Source organism: Patagioenas fasciata, chromosome 11 (genome assembly GCF_037038585.1).
Source record: "Patagioenas fasciata isolate bPatFas1 chromosome 11, bPatFas1.hap1, whole genome shotgun sequence".
Classification (NCBI taxonomy): domain Eukaryota; kingdom Metazoa; phylum Chordata; class Aves; order Columbiformes; family Columbidae; genus Patagioenas; species Patagioenas fasciata.
This window is the reverse complement of record NC_092530.1, coordinates 16529415-16547612: the sequence shown is the minus strand read 5'-3', so window position 1 is coordinate 16547612 and position 18198 is coordinate 16529415. Positions and strand designations below refer to the sequence as shown.

At 36.9% G+C, this 18198-nt stretch overlaps 1 protein-coding gene across 2 annotated transcripts in view; it reads left to right on the top strand.

The window, feature by feature from the left end:
* The window catches only part of KLHL4 (kelch like family member 4), a 67154-nt gene that overhangs the window by 24765 nt on the left and 24191 nt on the right, over positions 1-18198 (top strand). The window contains exon 1 of one of the 2 annotated variants that reach the window (XM_065846844.2): positions 5729-7488. The exons of the other annotated variant lie outside the window; for it this stretch is intronic. Coding sequence (XP_065702916.1) covers positions 7067-7488 — 422 coding nt within the window. The 5' untranslated portion in view covers positions 5729-7066. Of the gene's footprint in view, positions 1-5728; positions 7489-18198 lie in introns of those variants that run through there. 2 annotated transcript variants of the gene reach the window in all.

Here is an 18198-nt window from a genome sequence, read left to right as displayed (position 1 = left end):
GGGAAACTGATGTAATAACTTATCTTTGGTGCCATGTCAAGGCATATCAGGGATAAGAAGGTCATTAGGGGCAGTCAACATGGCTTCACCAAGGGGAAGTCATGCTTGATCAACCTCATAGCCTTTTATGAGGACATAACAAGGTGGATAGATGATGGCAAAGCAGTGGATGTGGTCTACCTTGACTTCAATAAAGCATTTGACACAGTCTCCCACAGCATCCTTACGGCTAAATTGAGAGAGTGCGGTCTGGATGATTGGGTAGTGAGGTGGACTGCGAACCGGCTGAAAGAAAGAACCCAGAGAGTCGTGGTCAATGGGGCAGAGTCCAGTTTGGAGGCCTGTATCTAGTGAAATGCCTCAAGGGTCAGTACTGGGGCCAGTGTTATTCGATATATTCATCAATGATTTGGATAAGGGAATAGAGTGTGCTGTCAGCAAGTTTGCTGATGACACCAAGCTGGGAGGAGTGGCTGACATGCCAGAAGACTGTGCTGCCATCCAGCAAGACCTGGACAGGCTCTTACCAAAAGGGAGGCAGAAAGTATCAGGAAGCTGCAATTTTTCCTGAAGGATGTGAGCCTTGGTGAGGCAGCATTTGGGTTTTATACATTTTTCCTGAAGGATGAGCAAAAATATTGTCTAGAGGTTTACAATATGTTATTAATTGCAGAAAATGTACAATGTACACAAAATACAAAACTATATTTAGGAATTACAGATTTTCAGAGAACTGCAATTCTGTACTTTCGAATTAAGTCAATTAATCATATTATTTGGCTTGTAAAAGACCCTTAAGATCATCAAGTCCAACCATAATCCAAAGATCTGTGGGAAAAAGAATAGAATTTTAAATATCTAAAACCGGACTGAGTAAGAAATATGTAATTGCCATCTATACAAAGCTCAACTATACATCTTTAAGTACTTAAATAAAGGCTGGAGTCTTCATGGAGTTCGAAATAACTTCTTAAGAAACGACCATGACACAACATAATACAAGGAAAAGATGAGAAGTTTACTGTCTGAAATAAACTACTTAGCAAGACAATGGGGGAAAAACCTCACTTTTTTTTTTTTTTCCTAAAGGAAGGACAGATGTTCAGAATGGAGAGATGATATGTAACATTATATTAAATCATTAAGAGGTACTCAACAGACTGCATAAGTAGCTTTTGTTCTAAAAAAAAAGTCTTTGTTACAAAAAGGATCTATTTTTTGGCTTTTTTACGAAACTTTTGGTTTAGTGCAACAGATACATTATTATAAGTTAACCAATATAGACTGCATACGTTTACAATATTAAATGTAAACTAAAAGTCTCTCTGTGCAAGTGAATTTATTTGTCTTCATTTTCAGATGTAAACTATTGTAAGAATGTGTTTTTGTATTCTGGGCTAGCATCACAGAGTGCAGCCTCAAGGCATCTTGGCAGCTGACAACAGCTAGAGCCAGGCTGAATGACAATAATATTGTGATGCGGATCTGTATGGCTTTTTTCAAAGTGAAAATTGAGTTATTCTGTGCTTTTACAGGTGGCATGGACAAAATGATGGTGTTAGGATGCTGGGAGACAGTTTGCTGACAAGGATATTGGTTTACAGCACTTTTCCAGATAAGCTTTCACTGTGATACTTACAATCATACAATTTTAAAACGTATTCTGTCCCTTGCATTCTTATGGCATCACAAAGGATAGATCAAACATCTGAGAAAATTGGTAGGAAAACTGATGACAACTGCGAGGGAAACTGAAGGGAGAAAAAACGTTGATGGATTATTATGCTACAAAACCCCAACAATGAAAGCCTCAAGCTTACTTGCCTTACTTGTAAAAAAAGTTGCATGTTTCCCTATGTTAACCTAAAGGTAAATCAGATGGCCCACCAGAACACCCGTTTCCACGCTTGTAAATACAACAAGCCAGCTTGTGTGGACTTGAATATGTGTCTGTGTTCGAATCAGTCTGTGTACTGGAAGTTAGATAAGTCATTAAGGAGAAAGACTTGAAGTGACTGTCTCAAACCTCTCAGACACCTGCCCCAAGGCAGCTCAATTTTTCCATGAATAATCGAAGAGCTCTGTAACCTCTGGTGTCAATGATTCAAAGGAGATGCATGACCACACATTCTAAGTTTTTTTTTATTGACATATACAGCACCTTTCTTGAGCCTCAGAACACATTTGTGGGCTTAAGAATGAAACACATCTAAGAATCGCTACATTCTACAATGCACAGAAATACAACTGCCTCAAGGGCCTCCCTCTCTTGAAATTAAAGGCAGCATATATTACTTCTTAAGATACAATGAACTAGAGCCGCATTCAAATATCAAAGAAGACTGACCTTGGGCATAAGTCCTTATTCTGTCAAGGCTTTGAGATGGGGTATGATACAGACCTATACTGACAAGTGTCAAATCTAAATACTAGGTTTTGTTGAGGGTATGCTAGATCCTTTCCATGCTCTTTAATATCTGATGATAATAATTGGTGGTTGAATAAGGGTTGTTATTGTCAGTGAATAAGCAGAAAACTCACGTATTTTCTACATGAACATTTTCTACGTGCATCCAGGAAGATCAGCAAAAAGACTGAGCTAGGCTTTTCACAGAGCATGGTCAGATGAGAAAAGATATCAGGGAGTGGATGTAAATTAAAGCAAGGGAGGTTCATATCAGTTGTACGAAAAACGTTGTTACTACTAGAGCAGTCAAACACTGGAACAGGTTTCCCAGAAGTGTTCTGATGTCTCAGTCCTGGAGTTTTTCAAGATGATAGTAAAGAAAACCTTGAGTGACCTGCTCTGATCTTGTGCCTGGCCCTGTGTTGATCAGGATCTTGTAGAAATGCTGTGATTTTTTCCAGTTTTGACATACAGCTTTGTAGGTGGGTTGCAATCTGTAGTACAGCTTACAGTTATTTGAGGAAGCAATTGTGTTTAAATGTGTCAACACTTTCCCTTAAGTGGATCATTTCTACTGATTCCTTTGGTAGTAAGTGTCTAAAGTAACTGATTGTCTCAAACTGATTTGTGTTTGCTGGGATTCAAAGTTGAACTTTCCCACAGATATTAAATAGAGCTGTTTGTTTTTGTCCTGTTCCTTTCCATTTGACTGTGACTTCTGTTCATGCTAGTGCTGTGCTGCGCAGATGTTTCCTGGAATATCTCTTTTACAAAGGATGGACTAATGGGAGTTCTCTTGAAGCACCATTTTCAAAACAGTGTAATAAAAATATTCGACTTCTTGTTCTCTTTATCTGGCTTCACATGCAGTATAAATACGCAGGCTGGGTACGCAAACTGTGAAGACCTTGTATGATACGCTGTTTGGGTAGAGTGACAGCTCTTTTACATAGGACTTTAGTTAGTTAGCAACAATCTCTACATATGTAGACCTCATTATAATTATTTCCCCAAATGCAAGCACTGTATACAGTATTGATAAGACTTTGTCATAAACATGAATTTCTAAAAAACATTATGTTGGGATAGACTTCAAATATCTTGAAAAATAGGAGAAAACTTTCTTTCTGTGCTTAGCTTGCTTTTCTGATTGTCTCATTCAGCATATGCAGATTTTTCCTATTTCAGTCAGCTTTGCATTGAAGACCTCTGGTCCAAAGCTATCCTTGACTTTTATCTAACAAAAAAGTAATTTTTCCTGGTCTGCCTCACATCCAGTAAAGATCTACTTCATTAGCTCTTGCGAGTAACCTAGTCCTTGCAATACTCCTGCCTTTACAGTCTGTAGATGGTATCTTTCTTGAATTATTCTACAACAAAGTTTGATGATTCCTTTTTATTATTCTTTGCTAGGCTTGTGGGAACAGAGATATATTTTTTTAATAGGCTTTTCGTACATGAAGTGTACTATCAGCTCAGGGCAAACAGAAAAAGAATAAGAAATCATTTGCTATGTCTCTTCTGAGAGGAGAATAAAAATTATATAACTGCATGAATATACTCCCCTTGCTTAAATTTTCAAAAAAAGAAATTACTGTTATTAACTAGAAGATCTGGAAATTTTTAAATGCATTAGAACATTCCTTTTTATAAAATGTTTTGGTGGCAGATGAACATGGAAGGCAGCTGTAGGTTGTTTGTGACAGAAAGAAAATTCTCAGTTACTTCTTATGAGTAGTTTGTGGCAAAAGTAATTTTATAATTTTCTAATTCAAATATTGTATTAGATATTTACACTTGTCATCTTAGAATTATTATAAACACCTATTTAGTCTCTTACTATTAACAGATATCTTTCAAATTATCTGGATGATTGCCATGTTTCCACAAGCCTTTAAAAATTTTGTCTGACTTCCTGCCAAATGCCAGTCTACCATCATATTTAGTGCGATTTCCTAACCTGATCAAAGATTTTCCTGAAAAGCTTATACCCATTGAATTGAGTTTTTTTAGAGAATGAGGACTTCTTTTTCCTCAAGTCATTAGCAAGCCTCCTATGGGATGAACAATTCAACCCCCTCCCGCCTGCCAACTGCAGGCAGTGCTGCTTAGATCTTTTGCTTCTGAACTGGAATTGAGATTTCTGGAAATGTATCTCTTTTTCATAACTGATAGCTGCATTAGTTTTCTTTGGCTCTACTGTAGCTGTTGGATGAACACCTCAAACACTCCCTGGCATGTCACACAGCCACAGAATAATGGGTTGGAAGGGGCCTCGGGAGCTCACCTAGTCTGACCACCTGCTCAAATCAAGCCCAGGTAGAGCAGTTCCACAGGATGAGTCCATTTGGGATCTTTCTTGGAGGAAGGAGATGCCGTAGCCTCTCTTAGCAACCTCTTCCCACCTGCTTGATTACCCTCATGGGGAGAAAGTTTTTGTTATATCTCACCAGATTTTCCGATTTTTCCATCGCATTCCATCATACGGTCTAGCTGTCTGACCCTCCTGGTGGCCCTGGCTAGACTCGCTGCAGCCATAGAAAATCCTGTTCTTTGGAGATTTCCAACCATGAGGGGAAAAAATAACATCATTATTACAGTAGATATTTATATAAATGAGACCAAACATATTAAATTAGGAATAGCAATAACAGAAAAATCTTACAACTTTTCACATCTAGAAGTTTGAACCCAGTCAGAGATACACCTAAAAAATACATTAGAGATTTATAAAGAAATCATCGAGAAGTAAACACATTGTATTCAGTTTCAAGGGAACTTAGTTTTCTCACCAGAAATAGATCTAAATGATTAAAAACAGATATGTGGCATATATATGTGTAAACATGGTACAGCTTCATACCACATACCTGCTCCTAATCATGTCATGAATGAAGTTTTGGATTATCAAATCATCTACACTGCCCTAGTACAGCATGTTGAAATTTTAGCCAGAATGTTAACAAGCTGTGTAAAAAATAATTTACTTATGCCCTACTGGAAACATGTTCTGTGCTGACTCAAGCTGATTTTTTGAGCAAGACAGTCTCTTCAGCAAATGTCCAGTTTTACTATTTTCATTTCAGCTGGATACACTTTACATCTGCCAAAACGTGCTGAGTTAGTAGGAAACAGGCCCATTCACAAACAGAAGTACTGTTTGTACATTCTTAAGGAAAATTCAAGGAATATGCTTTTGATGATATCTTGGAGTAAAGGATGACTTTTGCAGAAGGGAGTCCCTCTTTGTGAGATGGTGAAAAAATATGGACTAAATGTATCAGAGCTGTTGCTAAGTGGAACTGACAGAGCTGCTGAGAAAGCTTTATGAACTGATTAAAACAGTAGTAAGAACCTATGTTCTCTGTCCACCTCTACAAGATTTTATCATAAATGATTTTATTAACTTGGTATACAGAGACTCCTTCATTATAATAAATCTCAGATTGCCATGTAGGCAATGCTGAGGAGTATACATAGATAGCACTAAGTATAATTACTTTTATGAAACTAAACAGAATGATATCCATAGGCGTGTAGACTGAAATTCAAAAGTTAAGAGACATTAATTTAAATATCTTATTTATTTATTTATTTATTTATTTTAAATTTGCATGTGAAAACATTTTGTATATGTTATTTCAAAACACATTGGGAACAGTTCGCATAGCCCTGCCTATTAAAAAATGGATGCAAATGCATATACACCATCTATTAAATTTGCTGAAAACATGTTCCGGTGTACACTAACAAAAGAAAGGTGTTTTCTAAAAAAAAATCACACTCGTTTCACTGCCCATGGGAAATTAAGAGCAGGATGGCAGAGGGTGTTTACACAGGCACTTAGCCAGGAAACAGTGTGTTTTCCACAGATACAGTCATTCCGGGAGCACATCTCTCATTTTCATGAGCTCTCCCCCTCCATTCTCATACCCCTCTAATTATATCAAGAAATCTATCTGTAGGTGAGAAAATACATACAGTTCTGCACAATGTATTCAACTGCTGCCTTTTTCCTTTAGGTAAGTGCTACCACGCTGAGGCCATTTGTAGGAATTTTACACAGCACAGTAAACAAATGCAAAACCCTTAAGGAAACACACGAACTGCAGGACAGTTTCACACTGAATCGTTACCAAAAACCTGCATAAGGAGACTATGAAAGAATTCTCTGTAAATCTTCTGTGCAATGCTGCATTGCTTATTAGCAGGCTTGATAGAAAACCTCGTGAGATAGAAAGTCGTGTCACTTTATTTGTCTGTGCTTTCCAGCATCTTAAGTTGCAGCTTAGGATCCCTGAGGATCATGTGAGGCTGGGTTATATATGAGAGAGCGGTGCTATAGTGCTGGGAGTGTGTAAGCCAGGCAGCTGGGTAGTGTTATGGTTGCTGCTTTCCTGTGCTAAGCTGATTTACTTGTTTAAGGTCTGACCTCATCATCCTGTCAGTATGGATTCCCACCTATACAGTTAGCAGCAGCTTAGCATCGGCTTGAAGAGCTTGCAGTATATTAATCAGAAGAGAGAGGGAGAGAGCTACCGGTATTTGTTCTTTTGTTGTCTTTTCTTAAGAAGAGGAGTTGAAACACAAGAGATAACAAAGAATTCATTTCCTTTCTAAAAGAATAGGCTATTTTTTTTTTTTTTTCCCTTGAAAAAAATGTCAGTATCTGGAAAGAAAGAGTTTGATGTGAAGCAGATCCTGAGGCTCCGCTGGAGGTGGTTCAGTCACCCCTCACAAGGCTCCACCGGCACAGGGGGCTGCCATCAGCAGGAAGGATACGAGCACAGAGGGACACCGGTTCAGAACAGGTTCAAGAACCACTCTCGGGACAGAAATGGGCTGAAGAAAAGCAGCAGTCCTATCCACCACAATATCCTGGTACCTGTGCCAGGTCCAACCCCTGTGCACCACCGATCTATTCAAACCTGGCATCAACAGCACCTCATAGAACAGCTTCGATCAAATGAGGATTTTCCCAAAACAAGCACAGAGGAAAACTGTGTCAAAGAAGATTCAAGTAAAACCACACAGGAGCTGCAGATGATCACAGAAGAAAATTCAGATGAATCTGCAGAGAGGTAGGAGTTTTAAAGTCTGCACTTAGAAAGCCATACTTCTGTCCAAGTTATTCCCTTAAACTGTCTTAGTTTGTAACCAGAGTTCCTTACTGCATTAGTCTCACTTATATATGTGCACACCCACACTCAAATGAATATGAACACACTCACATTAAAAAATGAACAGAAATGTTGCCATGAAATTTTGATCTTTACCTAAGATATATAATTTCATAACTATTCCATAAAAATAACAATCTGCCAGTTCATCATTTTTTCTCTGTCACAATTTACAACATATTAATTTTTTGTCTTGATTTATTATGTTGAAGTGCAATGAAAAACTGAGCCTTCTGAAATCCGGTCCTCATTCTGACTTTATCAATGGGTGCAACTCTGACAAATGGGAGCTGCTGGAGGTGCACAGTCTGTGTGGTTGTCATCAGTGTGTCAAATTTCTCACTGTTTTTTTTTACTGCCTTCTTGACAACTAAAATTAACCTTGAACTAAGTGGAAAGGAAGCATCATTACTTGCCTTTTTTCCAGATTTATTTGAAACCACATTACTTTCACAGCTTGTTTAGTATACTAAGAGACAAACACTTTCTGCAAGGTCAGGTGAAATAACATCACAGCTATGAGACCTTAAAGGTACAAACACAAAGGAAGAGCTATTTTTAAGATGTTAATACAGAGAATATTATTTGATAAGGCATGCCTTTTAATTTTTTATGATCTTTTTTTCAAAATTGATGTCAGTATTATTAGCTTATACAACAACAACTTCACAGCACCTCGGACTCAAATTATGCATTTATAGTGTGATTATTTGTACCATTTAATGAGATTGTCATCCATATTTGGGAATTATTTAGGTTACTTACATTGTATTTAAATACAAATCCATCTTACTTGAAGCTACAGTTTCAGTAGAAACAAGGCTAACAGTTTGTGTATTTTTAACGGTTATTATTTTTCAAGTTGTACATCTGGTATGGGGAACATCCGCAGACTGAACAGAAAAAAGGGCATTCCAAAATGTCATTTTGAAAACAGTACTAGTAATCAGTGTGTACTACAGAAAATCATTAGCGAAAAAAATCAGTGAGGTAGGAATATGATACTTCTGTATGTTTACGTACTAGTTTGTACTGTGTAAGAAGCATACACTTAGTGTAACTTGTTTTGAATAACAGTACAAAAAAGGAACATTGAATAATCAAAATAAGATTCTATATCAGGTGAAGGAAAAGGTAAAAAAAGCATCATTAATTCAGTTCAGAATGTAATAAGACACTGTCTTCTAAAATAAGATGTGACATTTCCTGCAGCTATATATAAACTTTCTGCTGAGACCTCATGAAATTTTGTGTCTTTTTATTAATTAAAAGTTAAGTTCTTCTCTTGAGCTGCTTAAATTTGCAGTTTTTAGAATAGTTTTGGTAATGTAGAATATATATCTTATAAAGTATGTTTATATACAAATAAGTGTATTTTCTGTAAAGTTATCAGTAAAAGTTTTAAAAGACTAAATTTGTAAGAGATTGTTTAGAAAGTTATTCATGTCTATGAGTTTCTCTATAAATAAAATCTTATTTCAAGAAAAAAATAGATCAGTAAAGACACCTCAACCTAGTTCCAAGTTCTTAAATATGTACCAACAGAAATCATTAAGTAAATCATAATTCTCTTCCCCCATAGCATCCAGCACAGGCCACACATGAATTAAGATGCTAATTGGTTGGGTAGAAATGAAATATTGAGAAGAAGAAATACAGAGATGCAGCCTTATGTCTATATCTAGATCTTGTTGCTGAATATATTTTAATCGCTTTAGAACAATGCCTTATCTTATTCCTTTGAAATCATCCTGTTAAGTCATTTTGGGTCTCCTTTTTCTTTAGAAATTCTAAATGGTCACAAACGATTGTAATCAATGGGTTCTGCTAGTAATTAACACAGCTGAAAAATGAGGCATTTCCAGGATCCCCTGGCTCCATATTCTCATGTTATTAAAGCCATGGCATAATGAACTATACAACTATTGCTGCCAAATGCTCTTTCACATTCATACCTGAGAACACCAAAGAAAATTTCATACAAATTTGCCTTTTATTCTTTAGAAATGGTTGTCTCTAATGCAATGAGTTTACCTCTACCTGTTTTGAGCTGGGATTTAAAGCAGGACACAGTTACATGTCACCTGGACATTGAAAATAATAGAAAAGGATAGAAAATCTGGCCAAAACCTCAATCTCGAGCAGACTATGAAAGCGATTTCTAGCAGCAGCTTAACACTTCCTACCAAAAAGTTCTGGAAACATGTAAACAATATTCTCAGTTTCTCTAGAAACCACAGGTCTTAATACTTTCAGTGTCACAGACATAAGAACATGAGGTTTGATGAAAAAGGGCTTGTTCCTAAATGACATGACCAATGACAGACAAAGTAAATGAGGGCTGAAGTTCCCAAAACTTACTGGTTTTGTAGTAACAATAGCCAGTTAAGGTGCGACCAACCAATAAATTCTAGGTGCATAGCAGATAAATAAATTGGTTATTGGCACAGAGTAAAGCTTCCCAGAGTGCCTATCCAGCGTTGCTAAGAGAACACACTCAACAGATATCAAAATATCTTGTAGGAGTAGTAGGAGTAGTTACATTTATACAGTCCTAAAATTACATTCGGCCCTTTGAAGGCAACCTCAAGGCTGATGTGCCCCCCGGTGAAAATGAGTTTGACACCCCCGCTCTAGAAGCATCTAAAATGGTGGGCCTTCACCTGGTATAATATCCTTTGGAAGTTGCATCAATAGTTTTGTAAAAAGCTGAACAGTGAATGATACACATTTCATTGACCCAGGCTGATTCTCACTAATCTACTCCTTGAATGAGGATTGGGAACTTTTCACGAGTGAAAACCAGAGAAACTCGCTAACACCTGAAGAGATAGCAATTTATTTTATTTAGACTGTACACTGTATTCCCCCCCTATAAAATATTATGGTATTACTGGGATGGTCAGAAGTCTAAACCCACAGAATGTGGCCATGCAAATGAAGAGTAAAAACCTTCAAAGATTTTAGGTTTAGCTTTAAGTAGGACCTTAAGTGATCTCCGAGATAATGCATACTAAACAAATGCTTCTGGTTCAGAAGGCACGGTTGTGTATTTTTGTGTACTTTAGCTACTTGATCATCTCTGATCAACTCTGTCTCGAATCATCTGAGGCCCACGCTCATCAGTCAGGAAGACCTCAAAGCAGTTCCATTTCTTTCAAAGAAAGTGATCTGGCACCTTGTCACCATTTATACAAAACCAGGACACACTGGTCCAGAGACATCAGAGAAAACGTAAAGGATTTAATTGCTAGATTTTGTTTGACAACAGAAAATTTTCTTCTGTGTGCAACACACAGACACACACTTGTGCACAAATATAAGCACTGATACCTCCTAATAAGCAGAATCCATGATACTGAATTACCTTGATTACTTCCCTTGGCAAAGGTTGGACTCGCAGGTATGGCTGTATTGATCTTTCAATATGAGCACTATGCCTAGTATTTCTTTACATTGTGCTACATTGCCACATCAATTGATGCATGCTTGCTGGGAGATATATTATGATTCTATATGTATACTGTCAAAGACCATGTGTGCTGGTAAGGATGTGTGTACCTCTTTTCCCAGTTGCCCAAAGGCAGTTAGATTTCAATAATGAATCCATTCATCATTTTTGTCCTATGCATTTTTTTCTAATTATGTGGCTGAAAAATTGCTGACAGACCCTAGTTTGGTTGACAAACCCTACTTCTGCTAAAGATACATGCTTTCTAATTTCCCATATGAGGCAAAATATACTTCTAATTAATTTTAATATAAACTTTGGTGTCATAATCCAAGCATTTGGTACAGATGTACGTGGAAACATATATTCAGGAGTAACCTCTTAACTGAGATGATGCATTTTCGGTAGTGACTGTATATGATGTTCAGTTCTTTTGATCGTTCATCTCAAGGCATGAAAACTTGTCTAATTGTCTTTTCATTTTTCTTGTCAGCCATATGGAAACAACTAATGGATCATTTCCCTTACTGTCTCTGACATATACATATATACGTATATGTATATATTCATATATACACATATACGTGACTGCTTTGGATATTATCCCCTACAGGAGGGTTTTTCCTGGAGTTCTGTTTTTATTTCTTGGCTCATATTCCATTGTGAAATAAAGGTACCAGGAGGAAAACCTATCCCTTTAATTGTTGCAGTATCCCAGAAGATACTGAACAGGTGAAAATGAAGAAATCAGTGTGCAGTGCCAAACTCTAATTTCTTGCACATACAAAACCATCTTGTTCAGTTAGCTAATTTGGCACAGATGAAGGACATATGCTGTCATGTTTCCTTCTGCTGAGTGCTTTTTTTGGGGAGAGCCATTATACTACACGTTCATTACATCCTCTAAAGTTTGTAACAGATACTCACTGAAATAATGTCTTCTTAATTTTTCAATAGAAAAGACCATCTCAAAGAAAAGAAAACAGGTGATAATTTGCCTGGTGAAAGTGGAACATACAAGTTATTCTATGAAACCACCAGTTAAAACAGATTGAGATTTTTTTCATTAAGAGTGCAGTTCTGAGTATCAAATAAGCAGAGTCCTACCACTGATTCATGAGAATGACTGAAAATTAATGACAATGCACCTGGTAAATGGAAGGACTATTGTGTATCCTTTGCAGAGGAGATGATGAAGTGCTGTATTCAAAGTAATACACATGACACTATTTTCCCCTCATGAGTAAGAATTCAGTTTTGGGAACCATCTCTGACACCTAAGGCAAAAGTTTACAAATGCTTATTCCCAATCTCACACAGCAGCAGCCTTTATATTTAAATGAAAATATAACTGCTCCAATTTTATCTTCACTGAGCTTCCAACATTTTGAAAAAAAAAAAAAGACAGCTTTTAAAAAAGGTAACCTAAACAGATAAAAGTTTTGCAAATATAAAAAAGAATACTGGACGTGTAGTCAGACAGCATATCAATCCTTCTATGACAAAGTTGGGTCGACTATATTTAGGTACTTACTTATCTGTAGCACAATTTGAGCTCATTATCGCCTTGATCTTTCCCCCATGACTATAGACAGCGTATCGTTCTTTGTATTCCTACACTATTCTTTGCACATTCCTTTGTATTTTTCAAAATTGCTGTAAGTCTAAAGAGCTGCAGTTCTTTTTTCAGAGGCCTATGCTAGAGACAACTGTGATAATTTTCAGTGCCCTCCTGACTCAGGTGTGCCTCTGGATTACTTGCAGTGCTGCAGTCAGATCTGGATATGTGCTGCTTGAAGTCTGACAATTCTGGTGTAAAGGGCAGGATCACTTTCATGTCATTCTGACTAAAAAACTGCTTTAATATCCTCCTCAGCATGTTTTTTTCTGCCTTTGCGCGTGTGTGTGTGTGTCTGTGTGAACAACATGATGCTATTGCTCATGCCTGCCTTGTGATTCATATAAGCCTCCTGACCCTGTACCAAAGACCTGTTCCCTTACCATCTGTATAGCTTTGCAGTTATTTGTGCCTAAATATAGTATTTTGCACAAATAAATTCCATCTTATATTTATCAGATAATGTCGCAAATTTGCTGAGTTAATATTCAGTTGTGATTCTATTTAATATCTCCAATTTACTGATTTAATATTCAATTCTGATCTTATGCTTATGCTCCAATGTACTTGCAGGTCTTCCCAGTTTGGCATGATCTTCAACTGTAATAAAGTTCCTGTCTAAGGTTCCTCTTAATTTCCTCCTCCCCCCAAGTAATTTAGAAAATTTATGAAAAGTAATAGTGGAACTTCAGAAGTAGCAGTAGAACTTCAGTGGGACATTCCTTAGGAACACAGTTTGATTTAGCTTTCTATTTATCAGTGAACCATCGATAACTACATTAAAGGTCTGATTTCAAACCAGTTTTGCACCCATGCCATAATGGTTTACTCCAAACAGCACTTCAGGTTGAACTTAGTGCTATCTCCCATGAAAGAATGTCAAATTATATTCTCATGTCCAAGATATAAATTACAAGTACTTCTTTTCTGTGCTCTATAATGCCTACTACAACTTTTTACTGAAGGGCTTCAATTTATTTTGACATATTATTCTTCACAAATCCTTGCTGACTGCTTGTCTTTTTTGAGTACTTAGAAATAAGAATTATATTACTTTTACACCGCAGAATTTGGAAAGAAGAAATTACGCTTCTATCTTGGGGAGAATTTTACAGCTTCTTTAATACTTATAATAACTTAATATATATTCAGAAGTGTATTTTAGAAAGAGTATTTTATGCCAGTCTGCTATAGATAGCCAAAATTCTTTATTACCACTCAGGGACAAGTGAAAACTAATTGTGTTCTAAAGATGACTTTTATCTAAAGGTCAAAATATTAATTGGAAACTGGAGACATTTGAAATGGGTTATTTATGATATTGTAGCTCATCTCTCAGAAGTGATGCTGGAGCACCTCGTGGCCTTTCCACACATCAGCGCAGTGCAAGAACAGTTGGCAGCAGGGGCACAGAGGTGACACTCTGGGCAATGTCGGTTGATGAACATCCCATTGGCATCACTGAGATGCTGCACCTGCTGGTGTCAGAGATTACTTTACCTGTACTTATGAACAAAGGCAACGTAGCACATGAGATAATTAGTGACATTAAGCTGAATTTTAAGAGCATTTTGCTGAACTCCAGTCACAACTGGTTGAAAAAAGAGAGTAACCAAGAAAATTTTCCTTTGGTATCTACTATTTGCTAAGTGTAGAAAATTTGTGAAGTTATAGTAAGTGACATCTGATGCAGGATTAAAATCTAAGAGGAGAATTACCTTTTTCCCAGAAACTGATAATTCACAAGGAGGAATAGGACCCTTTAGGCAATATGCAAATGTATTTAACAGTGACCAATGGAATAATTCTGACGAAACAAATGTGGTTGTCTCATACATGAGCTCTTGGTACTGAAATGAGAAACAATGTTTCAAAGACATCCTCAGCAGATTTTATTCCTATTTTCTCCTATTATGACATCTTATGAGGAACTTGAAATGGCAAAACTATGCGAAGTTAAAGTGGGTTTAAATAGCTATTAAAAATAAAGAAACAGGTTTGTATTTTGAAAATAGTTTTATACTTAGCCTGTGAAAGGAGTGGATATTTGTTTAAAGATTGTTTTCATAGCTGAAAGCATCCTCTGGATGTCATCTAGTCTAACCCCATCTCTGCACATCCCCCCAACAAGGCTATAATGAGAAATAATATGACTTACTAAAAACTCACAATATTTTGCAGGCTTACATTTAACATGCAGAGCTTTCAAATATGAGTTATTATAGGCAAGGGAAAAAAAACCCCACATTTAATAGCCATTTAAGAACCTAGGACAATTCTATTAATTTCAAAACAATTTCTTTATGATTCAATTATCTTCTCATTTCCACTCCATGGAACAGCTCACTCTCAGCAAAGACAGCTGTTCAATTACTTTTTAAAGAGTTATTACTGTTCTTAAAATCACTTCTTAATGTTGCCAGAAAAAGCTAAGGAGATGATTAAACACACACGGCCAATGCAGAGCAGTTTTTACAGACACGCTGAGCATATGCAAGTGTAAAATCAACAGGAAATCACATGGTTGTTTGAAGGATGCTTGGAAATGGGTCAGAGAGTTTGCTTGATTTGAAAGTTATAGCTAGACAGCATTTTGAAAGAAATTGATTATTTATTTTCAACATTTTGTGGCTGAATTTTTTACTTTGATCTATTTGAAATACCATAATGAGGAACATTACTAAGATCTTTCACATTCAAAGAAATAAAGGGATTTGTTTCCTACAGTCAAACAGCTAAGTTAGCTCAAGATGTATCGATTTCAGTTAGGTCCTTTCATTTTGCTAGAAGAAAATAATGATACTATATTTAGAAAATGACCATATCAGGTGATAAAGTATATGGCTTGTGTCAGGCATACCTCTAGGTATGCAGACTAAATATACACAAAAGTAAAGCTGAAGGACTGTCAGGATTCACAGAAAGAGCTTAAGCTAAGTATAGGAAATAAAATTGAAAACTAATCTCTAAAATAAAGTTATAACACAGCTCTGACAACAAATCTCCCAGTCCACCCCCTTCCCTCCTTTCCCGAGTACAGGCTTAATAGTCAAAACTCTATTCAAAGCTAATTCAAACAGAACAAGATCTTACAGCCTGGCTCTTTCCAACAATTCTGCCTTTCCAACAGTTATTAGCATAAACCATCTTTCATCTCATTCTAATAACTGTTTCCATTATATACAATAAGTCAGGATATTTTACTAAATGTCTGTATGCTACTCACAGGTGACAAGAAGGATAACTAAAACTGTTTAAAGGAACACCCATTAACTGGGAACACCATTGACTAGAAGTTTCCTATTACAATAAGCAGTAAAAACCACCACCATGCTTACGATGAAATGTTTTGAAGAGCAAACATGAAGGGAATACAGTTGATAAAGCAGACAGCCACTGTCACCATTGCCTATGCTTCGCTTTACCTGATAAATTAGAAGACAAGAGGGAGGCATTCTTGCAAGAAATGAACATTTTGAAAGCCTGTTCATTTTAATAGAAGTTGAGGAAAAGAAGAACTGGGCAAGTATACCTTGATTTGAATGGAAATTGTGAGCAAACCACTAAGAAATCCTAGGAATTGGAGAAAAGCTATTTTAAGCTATTACATATGGTTTGCGTTGCTAGGGAAACCTCTTTTAGAGTGTTCATTTAGCACAGATGCTCAGGAAAGCTCTGTGTCTCCATGTCATACCGTTTCAGAATGCTTCAGAATGTGAAGAAACAGAGATGCACGCATACACATATGTGGACGAAAATATCTCTGTAATTTTGTCTTAGTCATGTTCTATGTCTTTGCTGGAAGTTAGTGCTCTCCATTTCTGCCATGCCCACGCTGATAAATCAAAAGCCTTGTAATTAAAAACCTTTGTTTCCAGACTGAGGATATTTGCTCAGATATTACCGTCAGTTTGGATTCATTTGTCTTCATGTTTTAGTCCTCTATTTAGAACAAAAGATTTTCATTTGCCATATACATAGTGAAAATGCAAGGAGAAAGTCTAGCTGTGGTGAAGCCCTTTCTGGCCCACGTGTTTGACCCTGGGGCAGAGATGACTTGCCAAAATGTATTATATAACCTGCTCCATTCAGACTGTACTGCCAGAGTGTTCTGCATTCTCCCCTGAGCTCTCTGGTGCCTGGGTGGGTGACATCAGGTGCGCACCCACACACCTGGCAGGCAGCTGCCGCTGGCCAGGATCAGAAAATGTGCTCTTCCTTTGCTTTTTCAGTGAGCAAGAGCTACAGAAATTTACAAAACATCAGATTTGAATTATTGAAAAATAATTACTTTTTCAAATTCTGCAATACTGCAGTCTCTCAGTTTTAAGAGACCTTGTTTGTAATTTGGGGAATGGCATATTGTTACTGTATGCTGTTGTCTACTCTTGGTGCACAAAGAAAGTGCATTCTCTCTCTGTGTCGAAGCAAGATACATTAAAACAATTCATGAATTCAGCTAGGTGAATCGTAACCGCTGTGCTGGATGGACCTACAAATGTATGCAGCATCACGTTTTGGGAACATGTGTGCATGCAGTCACATCACAGGTATATAACCAGTCTTATGAGTATATTGCAAGCTCAGAAAGCAGCTTTTGAGTTTTTTTTTTTAATTGGAAAGTTTTGCTGATTTTTGCCCCTACTGTTCTTTTAGTGAATTCACCAATTTACACCATCTCTGTGGCCTTTCCCAACCTATCATTCAGACTTACAAGAAGTGGAAGCCAGTTGACTCCTTATTTTTATGTCTCTTGAAATTTGTGAATGGATCTGCAATAAATTGGAATTTTAAAAACTGAGCCTCCAAACTCAAGAACAAAATCTCATAGACAGTGACTCTTGAATAAGCATTTATATAATAGTGAAATTTTTAAATGTTTGTCCTGAGTAGTTGAACAAGAATTGTCCGCATAATATTATAGTGCAAGTAAAGCTCTTAACCAGATCTAACTGTGCTTTTACACAGTAATAAATTACAGAAACTTTACTATGTACACAGGAATCTCCCATTTCATAGTTATCTGTATGTAGCAAAATGTGCACACAGAACTCTACCGTAGACACTAGATGCCAAGAAAGGAAAGCAGGAAACTTTCAACAAACTGCCATCCTGATAGCAAAGGATCAACAACTGAGGGAGTACACATGCTGATGAGAACAATCTGCAGTGCAGTGAGCCTGGGAAATAATTTTATAATTAACCTCCTCTGTTAAAAAAATAAATATACAATTTCCAAAGGAAACCAGCTTAGTGGGTAGAGAGTTTGGATCTATCCCTCTTTGTAACAGGAACTCATGATGTGGCCACAGCTGCCACGAGCTCTCAGGGGCTCTGCAGTTTGGTTGCAGACTCTTTTCCAGCAAATTTCTCACCAAACATGTGCCTTCTATTCACAAGAGAATTCAAGATACCCTAACACAAATTCATCCTAATATGAATCATAATGGCATTAATCTGTATATTATCATGTCTGGGGGGAAGAACAAAACTCAAAACACCCACAGTACTTCAGCGGGATGCTGAAGCTATTGCATTTAAT